The sequence below is a fragment of the Rutilus rutilus genome (genome assembly GCF_951802725.1).
Source record: "Rutilus rutilus genome assembly, chromosome: 9".
Lineage (NCBI taxonomy): Eukaryota > Metazoa > Chordata > Actinopteri > Cypriniformes > Leuciscidae > Rutilus > Rutilus rutilus.
Genome location: NC_140223.1, coordinates 26,074,562 through 26,101,618, shown reverse-complemented (window position 1 = coordinate 26,101,618; position 27,057 = coordinate 26,074,562). Strand labels below are relative to the sequence as shown.

Sequence of the window (27,057 nt, the reverse complement as noted above, 5' to 3'; positions counted from 1 at the left end):
GTCCGTGTTTTTATTGTACATGTCTCTGCTTGCTTCTTTCTAAAACAGATGAGATTTTGAATCAGTTATGGCACTGAAATAACCTTAAAATCAATATTATTTTGTGATTTGTAATCAAGTCAGAAATATGATTTTAGGACTAAATCAACCTGACTACTGTTGGCTACACCAATAAAAAAAACACAAATTTTTTAATTTCGAAAAAAATATTTAATAGCCAAATCAGTTATATTTAATCTATAATTTATAGATATATAATTTAATTATCACAACATCATCAAATTTAAGGATTTAATTGGTCAGTTTGTCCTTGCGTTTTTTTTAAAATGATTAATATATATATATATATATATATTAATAATTTTCCTTTCATTAATTCCCTTGCACAGTATTTGAGACATCATGGTCTTCTAAAAGATTTAATTGCTCATTTTGAAGAAAATCACAAACAATATATCTGGACAAATGGTTTCACTAAAATTGAATATATATATAGGATGAATTTTGCACAGAAAATAGTGCACACTTTATAATTATGTCAATTATAGTCAATTATATATATATATATATATATATATATATATATATATATATATATATATATATATATATATATATATATATATGTGTGTGTGTGTGTGTGTGTGTGTGTGTGTGTGTGTGTGTGTGTATTTTATGTTTCCACTGTTGCCTAATATTGTTCTCTCACGTAACTGGCAGACAAAACATCAGATGATAAAATGCCCACAGTGCTCATTTTTACATACCGCCCTAAACACCTATAATTGTGAAAACTACATGAAGTATATTGTGCTGTTAAACTGTTTTCTGCACGTCATTATGTCTCAAGTGTACGTGTACCAAGTGCTTTTGAGCAGCGATTTTCTTAACAAACCTCAAGTAAAATCTGTGTTATTAGAAACACTTGTCTGCTTAATAATGTGTGTACTTTACAGAGGTGTGGAGTTGCAAAGTCACATTTCAAGAATTCTGCCACTCCATTATACTGCGTTATATGGGAGACAGCTGCCATTAACAGGACATGCCTACGCTTGCAGCCCTGGAAATATTTTGCTCTTTGAAACGTTGGACTTAATAATATACACTACCGTTCAAAAGTTTGGGGTCAGTAAGATTTGTTTTTAAAAGATGACTCTTCTGCTCACTAAGGCTGCATTTATTTGATTAAAAATACAAACAAAAACAGTAATATTGTGAAATATTGTTCCAGTGTAAATCAGCTGTTTTCTATGTGAATATACAGTAAAGTGTAATTTATTCCTGTGATCAAAGCTGAATTTTCAGCATCATTACTCCAGTCTTCAGTGTCACGTGATCCTTCAGAAATCATTCTGATATGAAGATTTGATGCTCAAGAGACATTTATGATTATTATCAATGTTGAAATCAGTTATTTCATGATGCTATGATGAAATAGAAAGTTCAAAAGAACAGCATTTATCTGAAATCTAAAGCTTTTGTAACATTAAACACTACCGTTCAAAAGTTTGGGGTCAGTTTTATTTTTGGGGGAAAGAAATTAAATAAATCAATACTTTTATTCATCAAGGATGAGTTAAACTGATCAAAAGTTACAGTAAAGACATTTATAATGTTATTCTATTTTAAATAAATGCTGTTCTTTTGAACTTTCTATTCATCAAAGAATTTTGAAAAAAATTTGTACACAACTGTTTTCAACATTGATAATAATCATAAATGTCTTTTGAGCATCAAATCAGCATATTAGAATGATTTCTGAAGGATCATGTGACACTGAAGACTGGAGTAATGATGCTGAAAATTCAGCTTTGATCACAGGAATAAATTACAGTTTAAAATATATTAAAATAGAAAACAGTAATTTTAAATTGTCATAATATTTCACAATATTACTGTTTTTTTTTGTTGTTTTTTTTTTTTTTTTTATCAAATAAATGCAGCCTTGGTGAGCAGAAGATACTTCTTTTAAAAACATAAAAAAATCTTACTGACCCCAAACTTTTGAACGGTAGTGCATCTTAATACTATTTTTTTTCTTAAAACAAAATTAGAGACAAACAAATGGAAATATGAAAAAATAGTCAATCTATTATTAACAGTCATTCACAACAGTGTCCTTCCTTTGCTTAATGGGTTCAACAAACATATTGAGTGTTTTTCATGTGATGATGCTGCAAAGCTGGAAAAAAGCCCCTATAACAGCTGTGCAAAACATGCAGAGCATTTTGTTTTTCAGTTTGGGGTCAGTATGATTTTTAAATGGTTTTGAAAGTCTCTTGTGCTCGCCAGGTCAACATTTATTTTAAAAACAGTGAAATATTATAACAATTTAAAATAGCTGTTTTCTATTTGAATATATTTTAAAATGTCATTTATTGCTATGATGGCAAAGCTGAATTCTTAGCATCATTACTCCAGTCTTCAGTGTCACATGATCCTTCAGAAATCATTCTGATATGATGATTTGATGCTCAAGAAACAATTATTAGTATTATCAATGTTATGCTGCTTAATACACTGTAAAAAACTAAAACAACGTATGATCAATAAGTTATGACATGTTTTTACATTGCTTTAACTCATCAAAATAAATAAATTAATTTTTTACAAGTTATACAAGATTAAAGTCAGCTTAATGTAATTCAAGTTGAAATGACTTAAACATCCAAGTTCATTGTACTTAAAAATTGAAGGCAGCAACTTTGATTATTATCATTTATTCTTTTACAGTGTACTTTTGTGGAAACTGATCTATTTTGTTCTTTGATGGATATAAGATCAGTATTTATTTAGAAAAATATGTCTTTAATGTCGCTTTTGATTAATTTAATTTATTGGGAATTGTACTGCATCCTTTGGTGTCTTTATTAGCTGTCTTATCATCTGGTTTTGAAGTCATGCCAGGTATTAGTCAAAACTGACTGACTATGATTCACAATCCTTTCCAGCAGTCTGGAAATATTAATAGTTCTCTTGAAATGAAGTTGGCATAATGATTTGCCATCATTTAGGCCTTAAAATAGATTTCTTGTGGATTTTTTAAATAAAGTCTGAGAGGTATGTACTACTGGGGCTTCTAAAACCCTAAAATCACAAAAAAATATCAAAACAAGAAGCACTACCACGACTTCATAACCTTTCATTACTCATGTCCGTTACCAAAATGAGTCAACAAATCACTTGAAGCTAAAAGTAGCCCCGGAGCAGTGATATCATTGCTCACTCAGGTGTCCTAAAGCAGTTTGTAACCACATTCTGCTGCGGAGGAAGTGGCGGATTGGCCAAGGTACTTTTTACATGATTCACAAACAGTTTTTGACAGGAGAGAGCACTATAAAGAACCCTGTCAGACCGAGCAGAACATCATCCGGTCAACATGGAGCTCACAGCTGTGGTATTGCTGGTGATCGCTGCACACGCTTTAGCAAAACCTATTTCAAGTGAGGAGAAAGACGAGGTGTTAATAGCTGAGGTGAGGAGAGCATTTTTCTGTGGGACAAATCTTTGCTTCTTCATTTTCTGTTCTTTAATTTGTATTCATTGATTTATTTTTTTAGAGATATCTTCGAAGGTACTATGGCATGCCGGTTGGTCTACATGGAGAAGGAAAATCATCCGATGTCATGCACAAGAAAATTCAAGAGATGCAAGAGTTTTTTAGGTTGGACGTTACGGGAAAGCTGGACGACGACACTTTGGAGCTAATGGAAATGGCTCGCTGCGGAGTTCCAGATGTGGCCGAATATAATCACTTTCCAAATGACCTCAAATGGAAATCCACAGATGTGACCTTCAGGTTTGTGTTTGTCAATTCAATAATTGAATACGATAAGGGGCAGTTTGATTTTCAAAATATGTGTTTTATTCACTTTCAGGATTCTGAATTACACTCCTGACCTGAAGAAGGCGGATGTGGACAGAGCCATCCGAAATGCTTTAAATGTCTGGAGCAGTGTGACTCCACTGAGGTTTAAGAAACTGCATGTGGGAAATGCTGACATCATGATCAGCTTTGGAGCAAAAGGTACCACCATTTTTATTATTCGTTGAAGTGGGAATTAAATGAAGGCTATTTCTTCCTTATTTCTATCAATTTCCATTCTTTTTTCGAATGCAAATGACAGAACATGGAGACTTCAACCCGTTTGATGGACCAGAGGGGCTTCTTGCTCATGCTTACCCCCCTGGAATTGGCATCGGTGGTGATACACACTTTGATGAGGACGAAACATGGACCAAAGACTTTCATGGTACGAAAAAATACCACATTTCTGCAGTAGCTACACCACTTTTCAAAAGTTTGGATTTGGTACGATTTTTTAAATGTCTGTTATGCTAAACAATGCAGCATTTATTTGATCAAAAATATTATTACATTTTAACTGTTGTCTATTTTAATATATTTTAAAATGTATTTTATTCCTTTGATGTCAAAGCTGTATTTTCAACATCATTATTCCAGTCTTCAGTGTCACATGATCCTTCAGAAAGCATTCTAATATGATGATTTGATGCTCATGGAGCATTATTATCAATGTTGAAAACAGTTGTGCTGCTTAATATTTTAGTGGAAACCTTCTTGAAACATTAGTGGAAATTATTTGATTCTAGAAAGTTTAAAAAACCTGCATTTATTTTAAACAGTATATTTGTGTAACATTATAAATGTCTTTACTGTCACTTTTGATCAATTAAATCCATCCTTGCTGAATAAAAGTATTTTTACATGTATCGACCCTAAACTTTTGAACAGTAGTGTATATAAAAAGTCTTGATTTCTAATCATAGAAATCTTCACTATGTTATTTGCAGCATTCAATCTCTTCTTGGTCGCGGCCCATGAGTTTGGCCATGCTCTCGGTATGGCCCATTCCTCTGACCCTGGGTCACTGATGTACCCGGTGTACTCCTACGGCAAGGGTTACCCGCTCTCTGAGGATGACATTAAGGGGATCCAGTCTCTCTATGGTGAGTAATATACCATTTCAACCAATAGATTTTTCTAGAAGTCTTCATAGTCCTGATTCTACCTACTTTTGGGTTAATCAAAGGTGAAAATCCAAACCATGGAAGGGTCAAGCCCAAACCCGACGCTCCAAGCAAGTGTGACCCTGAGCTGAGTTTTGATGCCGTCACTGAACTCCGTGGAGAGACAATCATTTTCAAAGACAGGTGCAAAAATAGTCCACAGTTCATTGTTTTGATAAAACTGTCCCTGGCTGCACTAGCACATTTTTAAAAACTCTTGTATAATGTGTTATATAACCTAATAGCGTTCCTGATAATATTTTTGTTGGCAGGTTTTACTGGCGGCTACATACACAAATGCCTGAGCCTGAACAAACCCTCATTAAAAGTACCTGGCCTGACATACCAAACAAAGTAGACGCTGCCTATGAGAACCCAGAGAAAGATGTTGTCATCATATTCAGTGGTTAGTTTTGAGATTCAAATGTCAAATGATTATGTTATTTTATCTGTATTTTGCTCAAATTATTGTGAACGTTTTCTTTACAATGCTTTATTAATATTTTAAATGAGCTTTTATTTTTATAGTCAGTATAGTCAGTTTAGTTTGTTTTTAATCATTTTTTGTTCAGTTTTAGTACTTCAGGGCAACATTTTTATAGGTTTTACATCTAATATCTATATTTTATTTTATTTCAGCTTTATTTCAATTAACGGAAACCATTTTTAATAGTTTTAGCCTTTTTTAAATTAACAATAACAACACTGCCACACTTACAGGTGCAGTTTTGAGTTAGATTAAACTAACTCATAATAATGTTTTCATGATTGACAAATATTACAGGTATCAAAATGTGGGCTCTCAATGGTTACGATCTTGTTGACGGCTATCCAAAGTACATCCACAAACTGGGTCTCCCGAAGACAGTCCGCAAAATAGATGCAGCTGTAAACATCCGAGATACGGGCAAGACTCTACTTTTTGTAGAAGAGGAATACTGGAGGTATGTTACAATATTCTGAGGACAACATAACCCCCCCCCAAACACACACACACACACACACACACACACACACAAAACAAAGAGTCAATGGAATGCTAAAAAGCTAATGTAAGCTGCATCTCTTCTCCAGTTATGATGAGAAGACAGGCACCATGGATAGTGGATACCCACGATCCATTGAGGAAGACTTTCCCGGAATTGGAGATGAAGTGGATGCCGCTGCTTATCATTTTGGTATGTGTGAATTAGTTGCATAACTAATGTATTTGAACCGATTCTCTAAGGTATGAATGACTTAATGAAAATAATTGTCGTTTCTCTTTTTTAACAGGATATTTGTACTTCTACCATGAGCATATTCAGTTTGAATACAGTTACAACTCACGGAAAGTCATGCGCATCATGAGGGCCAACTCTATACTCAACTGTTGAGCACTTACAATGTGGATGTGCCATAAACTGTCAATTGTTATCAACTGCTGTGAAAATTAGCATTCCTTTTTCTGTGCTTTCAACTACTGAGCTGGTAAATCAGTAGAAAGTCTCCATTATTTTGAATAATGAAAGTGAAATATATATTTATTGAACTAAAAACTGTAAATGTGTTATGCCCTCTACAGTACCACTGTTAAAAAATAAAAAAATAAACAGAAAAATTAAAACGGTTTTTCATGGTGAGTTATTAGTATGAATTTGTCACATAAGTGTTAATGGACAGATTTATTTTTAGACTAGGCTATGTGTACAGAGAATGCATAAGTAAATGAATACAGTGAATAAACAATAAATAATGGATATTTAAATGAATTAAAGTGAATGATTAGAAGTAGTATGTGAATTGAAGTGATGTGACTGTAAAATCAGCAACAAACAAACAAAAAACATGTAAATTATACCTAATATCATTTCGTTCATATAAAAAAAAAAAAAGAAGAACAATATGCATGTAATCACAAATTGCAATCCAAAGAGGATCATCTGTCTCTGTCATGACTAATAAACATAAAAACCAGTCCCTTCATGGACACACGTTTTGTTTTTATTCTCTTTTCCATCTGACCCTGTCTATGGCTAAATGATTTTGGAAGTGAGATGACATTTATGTAGTGAAAACATTTTCAAAAGCTGCTTTGAATTACTCCTACCCAAGCTGCCTCAAGTGTTTACAGGGGATTTCAGTTAAAACCCACATATGACCACATGTTTGCTTATGTGCCTGATGTACAGTGCCAAACCTATCCTGTTGTGAGCTTAGTTGGGGATTTTATAGGAAAACTCATTTCCTTGATGGTCGCTTTGGTGGTTATAAAAAATTTAGCTGAATTTGAGAAGTTTAAGTTTAGCAACATTTCTGTATGTATATTCAGTGTTTAGCAAATATGGGCATTTCTGCCTTTGTTATTTAAACCGTTATTTAAAAAAAGATAAAATAGCATATTTTATCATGCGTTTGTAATTATACCACAGTATAGCCTATTTATTAACTCCAAACAGCTTAAAGCTTATCGCTGGTGTTTTAGATGTCATAAACTAACTTGTAACCAATCACATCACCGTGTGATCAGGGAGTGGATCTCTGAGCTGGTGTGAGTGAGTAGACGGGGCTAGTTTGCATTTTCATAGAAACCCGTACTAAATGTAGCACAAGTGCTACAACCTGGTATAATGCATCTCTCCTTTTTAAGGTTCATTTATATTTTACATTGTCCCTGTTCAAATAAATAAATAAAATAAAATAAAATAAAATAAAATAAAATAAAATAAAATAAAATAAAATAAAATAAAATAAAATAAAATAAAATAAAATAAAAATAAGGTGGTGTTACATTAAAGCTATTTTATGGCATGAAGAAATTTATTTTCAAGAAAAAAATGTTTATGTATAATTTTGGTGATCAAAGATGAGTTTTAGGGGATAAAATTATTGACTGCAGGGGGACTTTAAAGGGGTCATATAATGCCATTTTTGTACAAGGTAATATGATTCTTTAGGGTCTAAATTAAAAGTTTGTAATATACTTTAATTAAAAATTCTCATTAGTATTGTAAGAAAACACTAATTTTACCTGGTCAAAAACAGCTCTGTTTTCAGCACGCCGTTTAAGTGCATGTGTCTTTAAATGCTAATGAGTTTTGCTCACCCCGCCCCTCTGTTCTGTGCATACACCGTTTGTAATAATAACACAATAACCATAACGCGTTGTTCATTATAACCGTGGGATTATGAATTATATTGAGAATGTCGTACATAGAAAACATGCCGTAATGTACCCTGAGTGTAAACAGCCGCATTCATCGTGAAGTGTGCAGCAAGCAATTTGCAAAGATTAATATAAATATTAATATAAAGGTTAATAAAACGTTACACTCACTTCAGTTATTCTGGAGGTGCAGCAGGAACACGAATAGTTGGTACCGATCCTTTTTTCAGGAGCAGCTTCTTAGCAAAACCAGCTTTATAACGTTACTGACCCTCGTTTGTAAAGCAGTCTGGTGTGTGAAATGATTCGCGCAAACATGAAAGCATTGACGTTGATCGTGGGGAATATTCCCTTCGAAAACAAACTCAGCCACTGCGTCTTCAGCGGTTTGGATTTAGGAACATCAAAATGACTGCTGTGTTTGTTATTACACCCAACAACAGAACACCACAATCGCTTAGACGCCATTCTGCTCATAGACAGTGCTCCAGCGTATCAACAATGACCGCGCCGGTCCGCGCGGACTACGATTGACAGCTCGCTCACGAGCGAGGGCGGGTCTGTGTTGAAACGCTGCTGTCAATCAACAATCATGGGAGGGGCGTCGTTTTTGTGATGTCACAAAATCGAACGGCTTGATTTGAGATGGGGGAAAACATATAAGAAGATTAAAAAAAAAAACACTGGATGGATTTTTATCATTTTATGATGGTTGTATACAGGCACTGCCAACACACATTTCAGTACAATCAACTTGTAAAAGTGCATGTACCATTATATGACCCCTTTAAGAAATGACTCAACTTACTCAATATGCAGTTTTGGTTTAGTTCCAGCGGTTTACCAGCAGGATGATCTGAAGATTCTACTTCCTTATGTGTATTTCGTATAGGTCATCCTTCAAAACAAAATATGGTTTTGGCAATAATAAATTAAATAAGTTAGGCTGCAAAAAAAAAAAGTGCTTGCTGTGTAGACTCAAACTTCACATTTCCTCACAGAAGAGGAAGTGGTGACTGACACATTTTGTGGTTAAACTGGAGGAGCACACTTCAGCTTTGAGGGAAATTTGTAATACTTCTTGTTGACAATATCCAACCAATCCTACCACAATGAAACATGCACAGTAATATAAATTACAACATAAGCCATATTATATTATTTTATATCACATACACTACCGTTAAAAAGTTTGGGGTAAGATTAAAAACAATATAACAACAGACCTTTTAACGGTACAATATATGTTTGCATACATGTGTACATTTAAAATATTTTTTATTGTATTTTATTTTTTGACGACTTTTATTTTGAAACCTTTTTATTTCCCCTTTGTGGTGTTGAGTGTCTCTAGGCGGCTGGCTTCCCTCTACTGTACTATCAGATATACGTCGATAAACAAAACGATTAATTAACCTTTGTGCTTACAAGTTTTTCCACACTTCAGGTAACGTTAAAGCTTTTCAGCGCAATTTGATCGATTTCAGAAAAGATCATTCGTAGAATACTTAGTCATCATGACTATGATAGTCATTGAAACATGAACCTGACTATCGAAACTGCTTCTGTGTTGTTTTAGTAAAAGATGGTTGTAAAGCAGACAGATATATACGTCTATACATTCTTATGTTATCTGTGATCTGATGCTTAAAAGGTTGGCCTGCTTTGATTTATTAATCTTTGTATAATCAGTGAATCTATAAATGTACACAATATTGCTTTTCTATGTGATTTTTAAAAGTCTTTATTCATTCATGGTTTTATTATTCTTCACAGATGCCAGATGTGAACACCAGTAAATCTACTTCTCCACCTAATGGCGGAAATGTAGAGGAACCATATAAAACCACACCACAAATTCACTCAGATGTTGTCAGAGGGACTCCAGTGTCTAAATCATCCAATAATCAGACGATTAAACACACTAAATATGCTTATTTAACGTTACCTGCTAAAAGTTATTTCAAGACACAACAGGATGTTGATCCAAATGGGGGAAAACTGGATCCTTCAACACAAATGCAAACAGACGCTAATGTGAAAGAAGTTAACACGTGTTCTATTGAGAATACAAGCCAAACAGACAGAAACCGTGTCGTTAGAAGGTTAGGTGTCACTAGTACTGCATTTATTGGGCCTGCGTGTCGCCCTGAACCTTGTATCGAGCAGGAGCTTTGTGAATTTTACAAAGAGCTTGAGGAAGTAGATAAGGTCGAAGCATCCTGGAAGCCCGAAAGCAACCTACCAAACAGGAAGGACAGTCCTGTTGTCGTAACTGATCATGGCAGAGCCTACAGACCTTACCCGGATCCACATGAACGCAACCAAAAAGATCCAAAGAGATGGAGACCTCACTTACAATGGAATACGGATGACTTTGGTGGAAGAGGACATCCAGAGCAAAGGTATCCACCTCCACCATGGGTTCCTCCAGACCCGAGGATTCAGTTCTTCCGTCCCCCAACCTCTGGAGGTCCAATAATGTATCCTCCAGACATGAGACCTCAGGAGAACTTCCACGGTCTTCATACGAACAACAAAAATAACAGCTGGGGCCCAAGGGAAGGGCCACCATTACCTTCAAACACATGGCATGAACGTAGCAGTTTCCAGTCACAGGAGGATCATAGATTCTCTGAGGGATATGAAACACCGTTATCACACTGGCAGCAGCACGATCATGAAAAAGACCAATATCAACATTTGGAGCTCATTTTGTTGAGGGGAGTCCCAGGATCTGGAAAATCCACTTTGGGCAGGTGAGTAAAACTAAATATGTAGAGAAAAGACCTCATTGTGGCCAAATGTTTGATTAAATACTAAAGACGTATTACAAATAATACTTGTATTGATTTGTTAAGTTCTGCTAATATTGTAACATATGTTTTGATTAGTTTAGATAAACAGAGAACTGATTTTTTTAATGTTACACTGCATGTATTTTAGAGAGCTCCTGTCCACTGGTCCCAATGGAGTAATTTTGAGCACAGATGACTACTTTTTCCAAGACAACAGATATGTTTTTGATTCTGCTCTTCTTGGGGACGCACACGACTGGAATCAGAAGAGAGGTGAGGAAAGCCTATGTTACATCTTTTTATACATTGGACACTGAAGCATTTTCATCCTACAACTTCATACTTTTAATCATATATACAGGTGCTGGTCATAAAATTAGAATATCATCAAAAAGTTGATTTATTTCAAGAATTCAACTTAACAGGTGAAACTAATATATTATATAGACTCATTACATGCAAAGTGAGATATTTCAAGCCTTTATTTGTTATAATTTTGATGATTATGGCTTACAGCTTATGCAACCCACGAAATCAAAATTAGAATATTACATGAAATCACACAGTAATTACACAGTGATACCATGGTCATTGAACCAGGTTTTGGTTATTTTGGCAGTGTGGGCAGGTGCAAATCCTGCTGGAAAATGAAGTCAGAATCTCCATAAAGCTTGTCTGCTGAAGGAAGCATGAAGTGCTCTGAAAGTGTCCTGGTAGACGGCTGCGTTGAGTGGACAGCACAGTGGACCAACACCAGCCGATGACATGGCTCCCCAAACCAACACAGACTGTGGAAACTTCACACTGGACTTCAAGCATCTTGGATTGTGTGCCTCTCCATTCTTCCTCCAGACTCTGGGACCTTGGTTTCCAAATGAGATGCAAAATTTGCTCTCATCAGAAAAGAGGACTGTGGTCCACTGTGCTTTATTAAATCCAGAGTCAACGCAGCCGTCTACCAGGACATTTTCAGAGCACTTCATGCTTCCTTCATTTTCCAGCAGGATTTGCACCTGCCCACACTGCCAAAATAACCAAAACCTGGTTCAATGACCATGGTATTACTGTGTAATTACTGTGTGATTTCATGTAATATTCGAATTTTCTGGGATTTTGATTTCGTGGGTTTCAAAAGCTGTAAGCCATAATCATCAAAATGATAACAAATAAAGGCTTGAAACATCTCATTTTGCATGTAATGAGTCTATATAATATATTAGTTTCACCTGTTAAGTTGAATTCTTGAATTAAATCAACTTTTTGATGATATTCTAATTTTATGACCATATATATATATATATATATATATATATATATAAATATATGGTCATAAAATTAGAATATCATCAAAAAGTTGATAGAAATATTTTTTAAATATATTTATATATATATATAAATATATTTAAAAATTTAATTGTAGGATGAACTGTGCTACACGCATATACACGTATATATATAGTTTTTTCATCATGAGATAATATTACATGTTTATTTAAAGGGATGGTAAAATGCCCTTTTCAAAAGATGTAAAATAAGTCTTTGATGTCCCCAGAGTGTGTATGTGAAGTTTTAGCTCAAAATACCCCACAGGTATTTTTATATAGCATGTTCAAATTGTCACTTTTTGAGGGTGAGCAAAAACCCTTTAAATGCAAATGAGCTGGTGCTCCCGGCACAGAGGGCGGAGCTTCGATTACCTCACACAGACATGCACTGAAAATTTCAAAAACTTTTAGCCTTTTATGTTCAAACCGGAGTCAGATAAAGATGGAGAGACTCAAGAAGAAGTGACGTAGTCTCTACCAGCCGTTTGTTGTAGTCCTTAAAAAGCAATTACTTTAAAAGCAAATATTGTAGCGATTAGAGAAAATGATAGACTCACTTAACAGTTTTAATGCTCTTTTATTAACGTGAGCACCTGTGTGGCCGATGCTCTCGCCTCACACAGTCCCAAACTTCTGGAGAAACAAAAAATAACTTTTTTCAACCCTCTTCAGAAGAACAGCCCACGCCTTAAAGCCCCACACAACCAGAACACATAATACATAAAAGAAAATACATGCATCTAGATATTGAACATAAACAGTCTTTAGACTTGCTACAATATCTTCCTTTGCTTTGAACTTTGAGTGTTGTAACTTTGCAGATGTTGTTTATGCTCAGACGGCAACATTACACACTAACTAAAGTTAGAAAAGTGAAATCATAATCAGCCACCCCTTTAACATTAATTGATGAACTTTTATGAAAATATGTCCAGGGCATATTTCAGCCAAAAATAAATAAATCAAGTTTTAATAAACTAGATAAAGTAAATCAATTTTAGGACTATTATTTGTGTAATTTTTTTTCAGTGGTGATTCACTTTTGATTGTTATTGCTGCAATACAGTCATTTTTACTGTATTACAGTAAAACAAAGATTAAATAAAGATTGAATAAGTGTTTTTATTTATTTATCAAACATCAATGATATACGAATACATATAATGCCATTTGAATTATGAAAAGCCAGGGATTTCTATTTCTATATTTAAATAGCTTAATTGTCATGAAAATAATGTAACAATGCAACAAAAAAATAAAATAATAATAATATTCATGCAAAATATAATAGGCTACATTTTTGGGGGGGCCAGGGCATTTTTGTAAGATTTGTCTGTTTATGAAATTATTCAGACAATTTTAAGAATGGAAACTTTCGCAAATTTGAGCATTTAATGTTTTGAGAGAGAGCATGAAGTTGAACCTTTTTTTTTGTATGTATTTGTCATTTTTAAGCTGAACAGGTGATGTTGGAGGGCCGCTCACCTGTTATCATCGACAACACTAATGTTAAAGCCTGGGAGATGAAGCCTTATGTTGAATTGGTGAGTTGGTGTCAGAAATGCCTGGGATTGGAGTGAAAAATACTTTTGTAAAGCACAAGTTAGGCTTTTAACTGACTCTGGAAACGGTCTGAAATGCAACCAACCATTTCCATATGTTTGAATCTAGATATCTTGCATTACATTACATTATGATTCTTAAAGAGGATTCTCTTTAGTAACACATTTTTATTATTTTCCTTTATTTCACACAGGCTTTAAAGAACGGATACAGAGTGGACTTTTTTGAGCCAGATACCTGCTGGAAATATGATCCTGCCCAGTTAGAAAAGTAAGTCTGATAATAGCTTTGATTCTCATGTCAAGACTTTTTATTTTTCACAGAGTGAGAAAGACCATTGACTTTGGATCAGGTTTTGGCTTACGGCACAGAGGAATTCAGTTGTGTTTAAGTGGATAAAATGTTTTATAGTCTAGGATCACTGAGTATCTTTCAAATCCTCGTGAATAAGACCAGCTGACTTTAATTGGATTAAGGGACATTGTTACTTTCTTTATTTGTTTAATTTACGACAGGCTTTGTATAGCAGTCTAATAGAGCTTGGATAACCTGGTGATTTCCTGTCTATTAATTTAATCAACAGGAGGAACAAGCACGGAGTCCCTCGAGAAACAATAGCCAAGATGCTGGATGGTTTCGAGTGGCCGATGAACGTTAACATTGTGATGAATTCTGTGGTGCCGCCCCATAAAAACAAAGGCCATTAACAGAGAACCGCTGTTATTGAAAGACAAACATTTTCATATGATCTTTTAGAATATAATAGGTTTATTTTCTTCAGTTTTAATATTGATGCAGCTATGGGTGTTTTAATGACTGTGTGGTGGTTTTAATGGTTTAATGAACTTTTAGAACAATGCAGAATGCCTGTTTAAATAGTATTCACTTTTCTTCTGTACTTAAGCTTAGTGTGCATATGAAAATGTTCTTTGCCGTCCTAGTTTTTCCCATTGTAATATAGAAATGTAAATTGTCTAAATCACCAAATTGATAAATGTCGACCATTGGTAAGATAAGACCATTAGAGTCTGATAAAGCCTTTGCCTTTTACGCAGTTTGGCACATACAATTCGTGCTGAGCTTCCAGATACATTCCAAGGCAGAATAAAAAAAAAATAATAATCTGTAGTGACATGCTGAATTAGGAGCAGTATACAGTCTATGTATTTTTAAGCATTCTCTGTTATTTTTCCAAAGACCAGCAGCTCAATCTACTTACTAGACACTGATCTAATCTCAGGGTTTGCAATTTATGGTGCTGTACATTGTTGATGGCTAATGTACTGAACAAAATATCTTTTTCTTAAATGCTTGATATTTTTGTAAATAAATGCTGTTTTCTTATATGATGCCAATAATTCATTTTAAAATAAAGAATGCACAAGGGACATTGCTGTTGCATGCTTTTCCACTCAATGTAAGATGTGGTATTTGTAATGGGGGTTATTCAAAATATGAAAAGATAAAAAAAATAATAATTTGCTCACAGCTTTGAGCCTAAAACTCATTTGATCTATTTATAACTCATTAAAAAAAAATGTTTTCCTGTTCCCAAAGCAGCATTTAAACCTCTTTCAGAAAAATAAATAGTAAAACCTTGAAATATTATAAATGTGGCCTTAGCAGTAACTGAAATAAGGTAAGTAACCGAGTGTATGTATACAATGGTAAAAATGTTAACATTTTTGCATCATAACTTTTTGTGATGAAACATTGACTCCTAAAAAGGTCAAAGCTCAAAGTGCACCAACTTCTAAGAATGACCCCCAGTGCAGAATCATTTAATAGTGTATTTTACAGTATTTATCAATTTTAGATTTTCAGTTTTAATCTTAGTTTTTAGACATTTTGTTATGTGCTTTTGTCCTTTTCATTAGTTATATATATATATATATATATATATATATATATATATATATATATATATATATATATATATATATATATATACACTCACCTAAAGGATTATTAGGAACACCATACTAATACTGTGTTTGACCCCCTTTCACCTTCAGAACTGCCTTAATTCTACGTGGTATTGATTCAACAAGGTGCTGAAAGCATTCTTTAGAAATGTTGGCCCATATTGATAGGATAGCATCTTGCAGTTGATGGAGATTTGTGGGATGCACATCCAGGGCACGAAGCTCCCGTTCCACCACATCCCAAAGATGCTCTATTGGGTTGAGATCTGGTGACTGTGGGAGCCATTTTAGTACAGTGAACTCATTGTCATGTTCAAGAAACCAATTTGAAATGATTCGAGCTTTGTGACATGGTGCATTATCCTGCTGGAAGTAGCCATCAGAGGATGGGTACGGTGGTCATAAAGGGATGGACATGGTCAGAAACAATGCTCAGGTAGGCCGTGGCATTTAAACGATGCCCAATTGGCACTAAGGGGCCTAAAGTGTGCCAAGAAAACATCCCCCACACCATTACACCACCACCACCAGCCTGCACAGTGGTAACAAGGCATGATGGATCCATGTTCTCATTCGGTTTACGTCAAATTCTGACTCTACCATCTGAATGTCTCAACAGAAATCGAGACTCATCAGACCAGGCAACATTTTTCCAGTCTTCAACTGTCCAATTTTGGTGAGCTCGTGCAAATTGTAGCCTCTTTTTCCTATTTGTAGTAGAGATGAGTGGTACCCGGTGGGGTCTTCTGCTGTTGTAGCCCATCCGCCTCAAGGTTGTGCGTGTTGTGGCTTCACAAATGCTTTGCTGCATACCTCGGTTGTAACGAGTGATTATTTCAGTCAAAGTTGCTCTTCTATCAGCTTGAATCAGTCGACCCATTCTCCTCTGACCTCTAGCATCAAGAAGGCATTTTCGCCCACAGGACTGCCGCATACTGGATGTTTTTCCCTTTTCACATCATTCTTTGTAAACCCTAGAAATGGTTGTGCGTGAAAATCCCAGTAACTGAGCAGATTGTGAAATACTCAGACCGACCCGTCTGGCACCAACAACCATGCCACGCTCAAAAATCACCTTTCTTTCCCATTCTGACATTCAGTTTGGAGTTCAGGAGATTGTCTTGACCAGGACCACACCCCTAAATGCATTGAAGCAACTGCCATGTGATTGGTTGATTAGATAATTGCATTAATGAGAAATTGAACAGGTGTTCCTAATAATCCTTTAGGTGAGTGTATAAATATATATATATATATATATATATATATATATATATATGTGTGTGTGTATGTATGTATATATATATATAAAACTTTTTTATTTTAGTTTTAGCAATAGTAATTTAGTAGGCTACTTCGTCTTCAACTTCAACTTATACTAATTTTCTAAGTTTAAGCTTTTTATTTAATATTCATATGATATTTTATTTCAGCTTTATTTCAATTACGGGGAACAATTTTTTGGGTTTAGTCAACAATAGCAGCACTGGTGCACACTGCATTGATTGCATCCATAGCTGGCATAAATGTGTGTGGATGAAGGCGGAGACTGACTGTCGTCCTGCTCGTGACCTATAGATGTCGCTGTTACACCACACACACTCTCCAGCCTGCTAAGCGACTCAACATAAACGCTCGTTTATGCACTGACCATTTACATTATTGTTATAGCAGTTTATTTGTTTTTCCAAACCAATACCGCAATATTGCCGCACACACACAAAAAACAGTCATGCACTTAAATAAGTAAACTCGAGTGGAGGAGGGAAGTGAAGGGTCTGTATTGAGCGGAGCTGCACTGACTGGTGCAGATAGGGACAAATTGGCGCCATTTTGAAGCCGACAGGAGGATCACAGTTCTGGGAGAAGCGAGTGGAGCGCGCACTTTTTCCAAAAAGGTAAACGACTATTTAAATTGAAATCGCTCGCGAGTGGAATCGACCTCCGCCGATTGGAGTCCGTTAATGGGAATTGTCATTTCGTGGCTGTTTTAGTAGGTGCTTTTTCCCTTTTCGGCGGTTGGTTGTCTATTCTTCTGTTAACCCATGCGAGGACATCTGACTCTCACTGTCTTTCCCCCCCAAATCTGTTCGTTCTTAACTCAAAATCCCAATGGCAAGGACAGTTGTTGTTGGTTTACGTGTAACGTGTGTTATCGTGGTCGTTTTCATTGCAAAAGAGGGCCGTGCACTTTTCTGATGCCTCGTGTATGTGTACATGCATATGAGTGTGTTTGTGTTTTAGCTCTGTTAGCTTAGCTTAGCTGCTCGTAAACCGCTTCAGCCTCTATTTAAATCTGATTCAGAACCTATGTCAGATTCTACTACTGCAGTTAGCGTTCATTTTTGTTATGGGTTAATATAGTCCATTGCGTGTTGAGATCGGACGCGCTGTTATGCATTGGATCTAGATAGTAACGGAGGATCTGTAGTGGTGTGCAGTGAATTTTAGCCTGTAAACACCCCCTTAGGGCTGTTATCTGGGTTTGCACGGGATAAACCACACTGTCAAAGGAATGAAATGACAGCTGATGTTTGATCAAAACTGTATTTTGTCCTGGTTGTGGCTGTAGAAAAAGCAGTTAAGGAGCACAAAGACATCAGCCGAGAAAGCCAACCTGCTGTCAGAGTGTAAGCCTCTCTTTTTTGCATGCAAAATCATTGTAAGGCTGTAATTGTGTCTTTAAATGTGTTGCATTGTTTAGTAATTGCATGCATAGAGGTGTTGTGAAATGCGTTTGGCGTTTGCAAGGAGTTTGAAACACCTGCCCTGTCTTGATCCTCTTTTAGAAATAACAGCTATTTTCACTTCAGCTTGCATTATTAATTTCTTGCATAATTGTGCTGTCATAACTTCGCACTGGGAATGCAAAACACTTATTATGCATTTGGACTAATTTATTAGTACTGTTTATTTAAATAGTCTATGGTGTTAGTGTACATTATACATATTTTTTGATACAAAATTCTTGCAATTATTGCAGAATAAAAATACATTTATTGTAATTTTTGTTGTTGTTGTTGTAATTAGCATGAATCTATCATTACGTCCATTTCATGGAAATTTAACAGATTTTGTTTTAATGTAAACATTGGAAATGGTCTTTTAGCAGATTTAATATAACGTCTTTTTCTCCTGGAAAAAATGTAACCAAAATATTGGTGACTTGCACTGTATATTTTTGTCCAATCAAATTCGTCCTAGAATGAGTGCCCCTCCCCCTAATACCAGCTGGTTCTGACTGTCAATAGCCAAGTTTCCATTAAAGGAAAAAAAAGGGTCAGCACTTCAAAATGGTCATCAATATAGCTGATTTATCGACAGAATTTCACAAGTGTCTACACAATTTTTTCATTTAACTTTAGCACATAAATTCTATATCGATGCTTCAAATGTTGCAAAAATTAGTTTGGAAGAGTTTTTTTTTTTAAAGGGCTTAACGTAAATAAATGTGGTTACATGACAGAATTAGCTTATGTAAAGCATCAGTGTTCATAGTGTTGCTCCCGTTAAAGCACCGTTTCTCTGTAATGTTCAACGGAACATTTAATTAATCTATTATTTTCATATTTTAAATTGTGTAATTTTTTTTTATTACTGTTGGTATTTGGTAAGAAAAAGATGCGTTACACACACTTATGTGTCAAAATGCCCATCTTTGTGAGTATCTTCGTAAACACAGTTGTTTAGGCGATGTCTAAAATAAATAAATAATAAAGCCTAAACCTCCCAAAATGCAGAAAAGCATGTGATAGGCTATGGCTTTTTTTCACTGCATGATATGGCTAGGTACGGTTCACTTAAAATAGTACCACCTCAGTTGATAGTAAAATGTGACTTGTAAACACTGCAGATCACTGATTGGTCAGAGAGAATCGTCACTACCAGCGTCATTGGATTTGCTACACGAGACACCAATCCCGAACAAACGAACTTCTTCGTCTTGCAGTGAAAAACTAGCCTGGCTCCGCCCTCCTACGTACTTCCGCTCAATTTCATTTTCCTTCAGTACTACGTCTGGGACTGCTGTATATTCTTAGGTTTCCAGAAATCAATTTTTTGTAGGACCAATCAGCGAACAGAGGGAGTGGCTGTGAACGATGACGTTGATGTAGTGCGTCAGTTTGAGTTGGAGTAATGGCAGCGGAGAAAGATGTGAGAAAAGCTATTCGGTCCGTTGTTGCAAAACTGCAGAATATACAGAAGTTAAAGCCGGAGCAAGAACAATGTTTGCTAAGTTTTATTGGTGGCCATGATGTTGTGGCCCTCCTCCCCACGGGGTTCGGGAAAAGTTTGATTTTCCAGCTCACTCAGCACTAGTGCCAGAAGAATTCCATAACTACTAGAACTGCCGCAAGCGGTCATTTTGATCGCTATTCAAAACTCTATATCTTAAATGATAAATCCCCAATTGAGAGATTAATGCATTTATTGTATTAGGATGTCTTTTAAAAACAAAACAACACCAAACTGTACATTTAAACAAGTTTAATTATAATTTATAAATAAATAATATTCGTAGATGCCCTGAACAAAATGACGGAGATGTTTTCATGTTTCCACTGTTCGATCGCGCCCGCGCCCGTCGACACACACACCAAATTCCAGCATTGCAGCCTGTTCATTATAGTGAATAATAATAAAATAGTCAACCTAACATATACAAATTCCACTGCTCTGTTTCTCAGTAGGCTACTAGTAGGCTACAATTCGTACCATTTTAATCGTGTGAAGAGGATGATTTTTTCCGTCGATATTGGAACGTGAGTGAAGTTCAAAGCCTATGATAAAGAATAGTTTAGCATCCAAATACATCGCAAATGTTGAAACATTTTGATTCTAATTAGAGAGTTGCGTGAGCCCAACGCCGCTTACTTTCACTTTCGCTTATAAAGCATTTCATTTTGGCTTTAGTTATTTTTTCATTCTTGTTCTGTTCTGAATGTCATTACATTTAAATGATTTGTTGTTGAATATGTTTAGTGTATTTTTTTACCACATTTTATTGTTGCGTATATTGATATAATAATACCGCGAAATTCAGTGCGGTCAATATGACCGTTTATGGCCGAAATAGGTAAATATGTTCATTTGGTTTTTTTTGCCTTATGTGTAATTTCCATGGGTAATTTATATGAAAAACCTTTTAAATGAAAATACAGACACTTTTAGGAAAAGTCAGGCACCAGCAGGATTGTATTTATTTTTTCATTTTCAAGTTATTGCAGATATAAAATTCAAAACGGTCAAAATGACTGCCATGGCAGTTCTAGTGGTGAATGAGTTAGCTAAGGCGAACGATAGGGATGCAAAGCCGATAGTTGTTGTCGTCTCCCCTCTTGTTGCACTAATGGAGGACCAAGTGAAGGAGGCAGAAAAGTTGTTTCCGTATCGCGCAGTAGCCTGGTGATCACTGTACAGCATTTGCGGCAGATCCGAAACGACCGCAACGGCGTATTGTTAATGATTAGACCCAGCTTCGACAGTTGACTGAATACATCACTGTCCTTAGTGTCAAATATACATTTTGAATTTGTAAATGTTTCCGGCCGGTTTCGGCGCATGACATACGTCACGACCACACGTTAGCGATTGGCTATGGCAGATCCTGAGTGACTCTGGGCAGATCCAATAGTTTTGAACTTTAACAGAGAACCCGCCTGCAAGGAAGTAAACGTTTCTCAATGGAGAGATTCCAGACTCTCTGTACAAATGAAATGTACAAGAGTCTGGTAGAACCAGGCTAGTGAAAAACATCCCCATGCCGAGAATCAAGAACACCCTTCCATCAATATGCTCCATTGCTCCTGTGTTTTGCGCTTGTTTGTGTCGCGTTTACGATGATGTCACGGCAGTAGAGGTGGCGCAACTAAAACGATTAAGTGTATTGTGAATTTGTGATTGTCAAAACATTTGGTAACTATACAGAATTTTATTAAGTTTAGTGACAACACAATGTTGACTGGTATGCTACTGTTTTTATTATTGCTTTCACAATTTCAATTAAATTCTTGTGATTTGATTCTGATCTTGATTCAATATCGATTCCTTTGGATAAAAATTAGGTACAGTAGATGCATGTTCATTTTTCTCCCCCCCAAAAAACCTCACCTAAAGCTGTAAACATACAGAGCCCTGTCAGCTGGTATTATTTATTAAAGGTTAAAAATAACATCTCAAATTAAATGTGTTTTATCTTTATATAATTAAAATATTATAATGTTGTTATTATAGAGTCATTAAATGGCTTTCCTGAGGTAAATGTAACTTTATGTGACATTGTTCTCCAGCTGTTTTATGGCCCTCTTTCCACGGTTGAAAAACACTGATCGTTCGATTTTTATTTCATTTCGGTAAGTTGAACTGCATCTTTCAAATTACCTATTGATCATTCGTGTTTCTTTAGCCTACTATTAACTAATAGGGCTGTCACTTTTGTGAAAAAATCCTGTTCGATTTTTGAGACATAAGTGTTCATTGAATCGATTGTAAAATCGATTTTCCATGTCTAAAGACGTTTCCATTTTAAACGCCAAATATGGGCAAATCCACGGACAACTAAAGGCCTATTTATACTCCTGCGTCGGACCTACGCCGGAGCCTCTACGCTGTAGGCAACGCGGTGATTTTCATTTATACTTCTGCGTCGCTGTCCGCGTTAACGTGCAATTACACTTGAAGAGGGAGCATGTGAAACCCGAGGGAGCGGTCCTAGCAGACCAATCACAGCGCTTGCGTCCGCGTAGAGTTGACGCGTTGTTACATTTTTGGAGAGGTGCACATCAGGGTACGCGCGCTACGCATAGCCTACGACGTAGCTAGGGCGTGAGTTCGATGCAGAAGTATAAATAGGCCTTAACAGGCTTTAGGATGAACGTAAAGAGGGCGCTTGAGACGCGCACAAGTCAGCAAATATATGTTTCGTGCACAATGACAAACAGGAGTGCAACATTCTCGAAAAACAATAAGCAGAGTGGACTGCCATAACATAAATGGAAAAACATTATTACAGTCTTCAACATGGCTGTGTTTACGTGTGTTTGTCAGAGCCTGCAGTTGCTGTGTGATGCGCGTTCGCTGCAGGTGTATCGTGACAAGCTGGACGTGCTCCGAGAAAAGACAGTTAAAATCGATTCCCTATTTTCGTTTTCGAAAATTGCGTTGGTTGGTCCGATCGATTGTGCTGTGCATTCGATTTTCGAATGTAAAGTGACAGCCCTATTAACTAGTAGTAAAGAGTAACACACAATCGGTTCACGTGCCGTTTGAACTCTGTCAGAGATCCGTCACGTCACATTTACAAGCGCCAAAAATGGTGTTTATTGTTTGAATTTCGTAATTAAATTGACAGAATCTGAGAGCTGAGAATTTGTTTCATTGCAATAGTAACCTTCTCTGTCTTGTCTGTTGGTGTCAGTGTCCTCTTTGCTTCGAGATTTTTCTCTGCGTGAGAAAATGGATGTGTGGCGTGATACGGTAATGACAATTGCGGTGAATGAGTGAGAGTTGGTAGCCCTGCGGATTAAGTTTGTAAATGTTTACTGTAGGTTGTTTTTTGGCGGCTGTGCTTGTGCTGCTGCGGTCTTGTTCATTTGCCATGTTGTTTGTGTATCTCTGTGGCAAACGCGCGGGGGGAGGGCTGAGCCCTTTCGGAACTACGGGAGCCTAGAGGGGAGCGTCTGCGAATGTTAAAGAAAAAACCTATTTTCATTCAAACAAATTGACGTAAACTACACATTCGAGTTAATCAATAAAATTGATTTATCGCCCAGCCCTAGGGACAACCTTCCCCTGGCATGCGTAAGCCAGCGCGACAGCGTCCACAATCCAGTGAGAAAGTCTCTGTTTTGAGACAGTTGACGTCTTTCCCTTAGTACAGCAACCAAAGCACATGAAAAGCTGGCCCGACTGAAGGAAGGCGGCCACGCTTTTCACATACATCCGCATAACCCTGACAGGACAAACAGCGCTCTGAGCGTCAGCGCTGATGACAGCTCAGCAAATAAGCGGGCAGAGAAACATCCTGTGCTTTAGGCACGTAATAATGCAGTCGCCGGTCCGAAACAGATAATATCACCGTCCATGAACACTAGGGCTGTCAATCTTCCTCTATAATACTATTCGAATTCCATTCCTTATTTTATTTAATCATTGAACATTTAATGAATTTGAGCATTTAATATTCGAATATTAAATGCTCAAATTCATCCTATTATTAATATTTACGACATTACACAGTCTTATGGATCGCCAATGCGTGATGTTGATCGGTCTCATATCTTCACAGATAAACCGTCAGTTTGTCTGTTATTGCCTTTTGGCGGACAGCTGGTAGCAGTTGAGCCCCGTGATGAGGAGAGAGAGAGAGGCAGAAATAAAAGTAATTCTTGCCTGTTTTAGCGGCGGTTCCTCGGACAGATCGCCTAGCTTGTCAGGTTGTAAGTTGTCATAAAAAAAATAACGTATATTTTCCTCTCCGTTTTGGCCTTCCGTCCACAATGAGACGGCGTTTTTATTAATGAAAACGCACTCCAAAGTGGATATATTTGAAGACGCCGTTTTCACGTTGTAATGTGGACTGAGAATCAAATTGTTGATCTCCGTTACCGTGGAGACATTCCTCTCCGCGACTTTTGACAGTTGTTATGATGATACAGCGTGGATAACGTGCACAATTGTGTTACGATTCAAAAACTTTATTGTTTATCAGACGAAACAAAAGCATTTAATTTTCACATGTGTGTGCCGAGGCGGCGAGAAAGGCAAGATTGCATTAAAAAAATATATATATACATAAAAAAGCAATATTCGAATAGGAACTTCAGCATTCGAATAGTATTGATTTTTTTAATATTCGAATTATATTCGAATTTCGGAATTCGTTCCAACAGCCCTAATGAACACACGCTTAGCTGAAGCAAGGGCATGGAGCAGAGACGTTTTTTGTCTATTTTTTTTCTTTCAGGGAGAGCTCCTTAAAAGCACTCGAAACCAAGAGCTCGAAAGGCGGTAGAGAATGATCCCTCAAACTAGAGCTAGATCCCACGGCGGAACTGAAGGCGGCCATGAAGGACATAATCTCCTCGCTCCTCTGAGAATCTGACCACCAGAGCATGCCTTCCGATCGATTGCCCGTAACCGGGGAACGGAACGAAGCAGTAGCGGCCACGTATTCCTTCAGCGTGGGTTAACTCACATTATTTTCCAGTCTGTACTGCAGGATGCGCCAAACATCCGACACGGGGGGAACCACCGGGTCAACGTCAGTATCCTGGCACCATTTATACCAATCACAGAGTAGAACAACAGCCAATAGCGTCACTCCTCTGGGAGTGCTCACCGCTGTAAGGCAGGGCCAGACCAATGAGCTGCTCAGCTCAAGTACACTAGAATTGCATATCAGCTAGAATCTTAGGCTGTACTGAGCAATACAGAGCAGCATAACAGCACAACAGCATAATCACATATCATACAAACACCGCGTCAGTGGCCGTAGCGACGACCACTGTGATTATACTCAGTTAGATCAGAATAGCCAGTTGCACTGAAGGATACAGGGCAACATAACGGCACAAACACATAACAGTACATAAGCACAGCTTCAGCGGCCGAAGCGGCAACGACTGCACAAACCTGTAGTCAAGATTCAAGACTAGGAGATAACTGAGATAATCACTCACCAAAAGCACTGTTCTGTGAAGATCAACCGATGGCAAAACACACAATCCTAAAGACGCGCCTACATGGCCCGTGAAGAGGCGATAGACCTCGACGAGTGAGCTCACATGTTAAGGGGGGTCTTTCCTCCTGAACGTGCTTAAGTGAAGTGCTTGGTTGATGGGTCTCAGGTCCAGTATCAGACGGAGTCCTCCATCCCTCTAGCGGCTGTGCACTTCCATTCTCAGAACGGGGGGTTTTGAGGCAAAGTCAGTGATGGACCCACGCCTGATGCAGCGTGGTCTGCGTCTGGACTGAAGAGAATACCTGTTTTGAATTATCCCCAGTAGCCAAGGTGAAACGCCTGGAATAACGCATCTAGAAAATGACATATAGTTCTATGGCCCACTCGGGGCAGGGTGAGTGACACAGTGTTGAGTGTATGAGGAGGAAACGGCCCTTTGTGTGAAGGGATATGTGTTCTTATTGTGGAGCGCACACAACATTGCAAATGTCGCCTACAGGAACAGAGGGGACATGATGCAGAACAACGCGCTTGGGGGCGGGGCCTCCAACGAACTCTCTCCTCCTTTTGGATGGTCGGTAGGACGAAGGCTTGGCAGCCGAGGATGGCACTTTCCGTGGTCCGTGACGCTACATTCCCGGTCCCGCCCACTGCCTACGGCGAAGATCAGGCTGAGCAGCCTGCTCCCCGGGACAAGGTGCAGACAAAGAGAGAGACCGCGATAGCTTTCGCGCTTCTGCGCCTCAGAGAAATGCTCAGTAACTGACTCCACTGCTTCACCAAGGAGTGATTGGAGCCTTTCTTTTTTCAGCCAGATGAGCTATGAACTTGCATGGCTTGGACTGCAAGCTGAGATCCGCGCTCAGAGATGAACGGTCTCCTCAACGGGGGGCATGCGCACAGAGCCGTGAGCTTCTGCCTCGTCCCTTTAGACGCGCGCCGATTGTGGTACAGATCACGACTTTACCATGTGCTCGTGGACGTCGTGGAAGAAATGAGTCCTCCTCGAAGCAGCCTGGTGGCGGCTCGACTGGATATACCACAGACTTACTCTGCCTTTCGCGTCGAGTCCAGTGCGTCCGCGAAAAGGACCGGTGCGTGGCGACTATGGCCCCAGGCCTCGTCGTCACCGTCGTTTCTGGGTGGGGGAGGGCCCACCAGCGGCTCACTGGCGGCAGTGTGGGCCTCGACCCCGTAATAGCAAAAATCCTCTCGAATGCGCACTGGCAGGTTGGAAACTCTCCAAGATGAGACTTTTGCACAATGAAAGATTATTAATAGCCTTTCTTCTTCTGTCCTATCTATCATATGTTGCTGCCTCATTAAACAGCTGCGCTATACATTTAAAATATGTCTTAATTTTATAGTGTATATAATACATATGTGTACTTGTTTTTCATGAATGTATTTTACAACAATACAATACAAATACAGATTTAGTGCTACACTTATTGTCTCTTATTTGTTCCCCACTAAATAATGTTTTTTTTTCACTAAATGTTCAGATTTTATACAATTATTGTGCACTCGTGATTTTTCTAGAGTAACTTACTGCTGAATTACCCACTAATCTAGTTTATAACATTTT

General features: G+C 37.3%; 4 protein-coding genes across 4 annotated transcripts in view; 3 read left to right on the top strand and 1 right to left on the bottom strand.

The window, feature by feature from the left end:
* Positions 1 to 9,051, bottom strand: part of inpp5ka (inositol polyphosphate-5-phosphatase Ka) — a 28,559-nt gene extending 19,508 nt beyond the window's left edge. The window contains exon 1 of the mRNA XM_084419773.1: positions 8,985 to 9,051. The gene's annotated coding sequence lies outside the window, so the exon portion shown is untranslated. The remainder of the gene's footprint in view (positions 1 to 8,984) is intronic.
* On the top strand, positions 3,221 to 6,993 carry mmp13b (matrix metallopeptidase 13b). The gene is made up of 10 exons (XM_084419577.1): positions 3,221 to 3,475; positions 3,561 to 3,799; positions 3,879 to 4,027; positions 4,128 to 4,253; positions 4,816 to 4,971; positions 5,055 to 5,175; positions 5,304 to 5,437; positions 5,816 to 5,975; positions 6,106 to 6,209; positions 6,307 to 6,993. Exons 1-10 carry the CDS (start codon positions 3,380 to 3,382, stop codon positions 6,405 to 6,407), a joined length of 1,386 nt encoding a protein of 461 aa, XP_084275703.1. The 5' UTR covers positions 3,221 to 3,379; the 3' UTR covers positions 6,408 to 6,993.
* A 444-nt stretch (positions 9,052 to 9,495) lies between the features above and the next one.
* n4bp2l2 (NEDD4 binding protein 2-like 2) lies at positions 9,496 to 15,252 on the top strand. The gene is made up of 6 exons (XM_084419983.1): positions 9,496 to 9,623; positions 9,953 to 10,935; positions 11,123 to 11,247; positions 13,755 to 13,843; positions 14,056 to 14,132; positions 14,446 to 15,252. The coding sequence occupies exons 2-6, from the start codon at positions 9,953 to 9,955 to the stop codon at positions 14,567 to 14,569; spliced, it is 1,398 nt and encodes a 465-aa protein (XP_084276109.1). The 5' UTR covers positions 9,496 to 9,623; the 3' UTR covers positions 14,570 to 15,252.
* Positions 15,253 to 17,376: 2,124 nt separating this feature from the next.
* Positions 17,377 to 27,057, top strand: part of pds5b (PDS5 cohesin associated factor B) — a 46,939-nt gene continuing 37,258 nt past the window's right edge. The window contains exon 1 of the mRNA XM_084418821.1: positions 17,377 to 17,685. The gene's annotated coding sequence lies outside the window, so the exon portion shown is untranslated. The remainder of the gene's footprint in view (positions 17,686 to 27,057) is intronic.

Coding starts and splice junctions, on each gene's coding strand:
- mmp13b (XM_084419577.1), top strand. CDS start 3,380: ATGGAGCTCACAGCTGTGGTATTGCTGGTGATCGCTGCACACGCTTTA. Junction 4,254..4,815: donor ATGGACCAAAGACTTTCATG/GTACGAAAAAAT, acceptor TGTTATTTGCAG/CATTCAATCTCTTCTTGGTC. Junction 5,976..6,105: donor GTAGAAGAGGAATACTGGAG/GTATGTTACAAT, acceptor TCTCTTCTCCAG/TTATGATGAGAAGACAGGCA.
- n4bp2l2 (XM_084419983.1), top strand. CDS start 9,953: ATGCCAGATGTGAACACCAGTAAATCTACTTCTCCACCTAATGGCGGA. Junction 11,248..13,754: donor CGACTGGAATCAGAAGAGAG/GTGAGGAAAGCC, acceptor GTCATTTTTAAG/CTGAACAGGTGATGTTGGAG. Junction 14,133..14,445: donor GATCCTGCCCAGTTAGAAAA/GTAAGTCTGATA, acceptor TTTAATCAACAG/GAGGAACAAGCACGGAGTCC.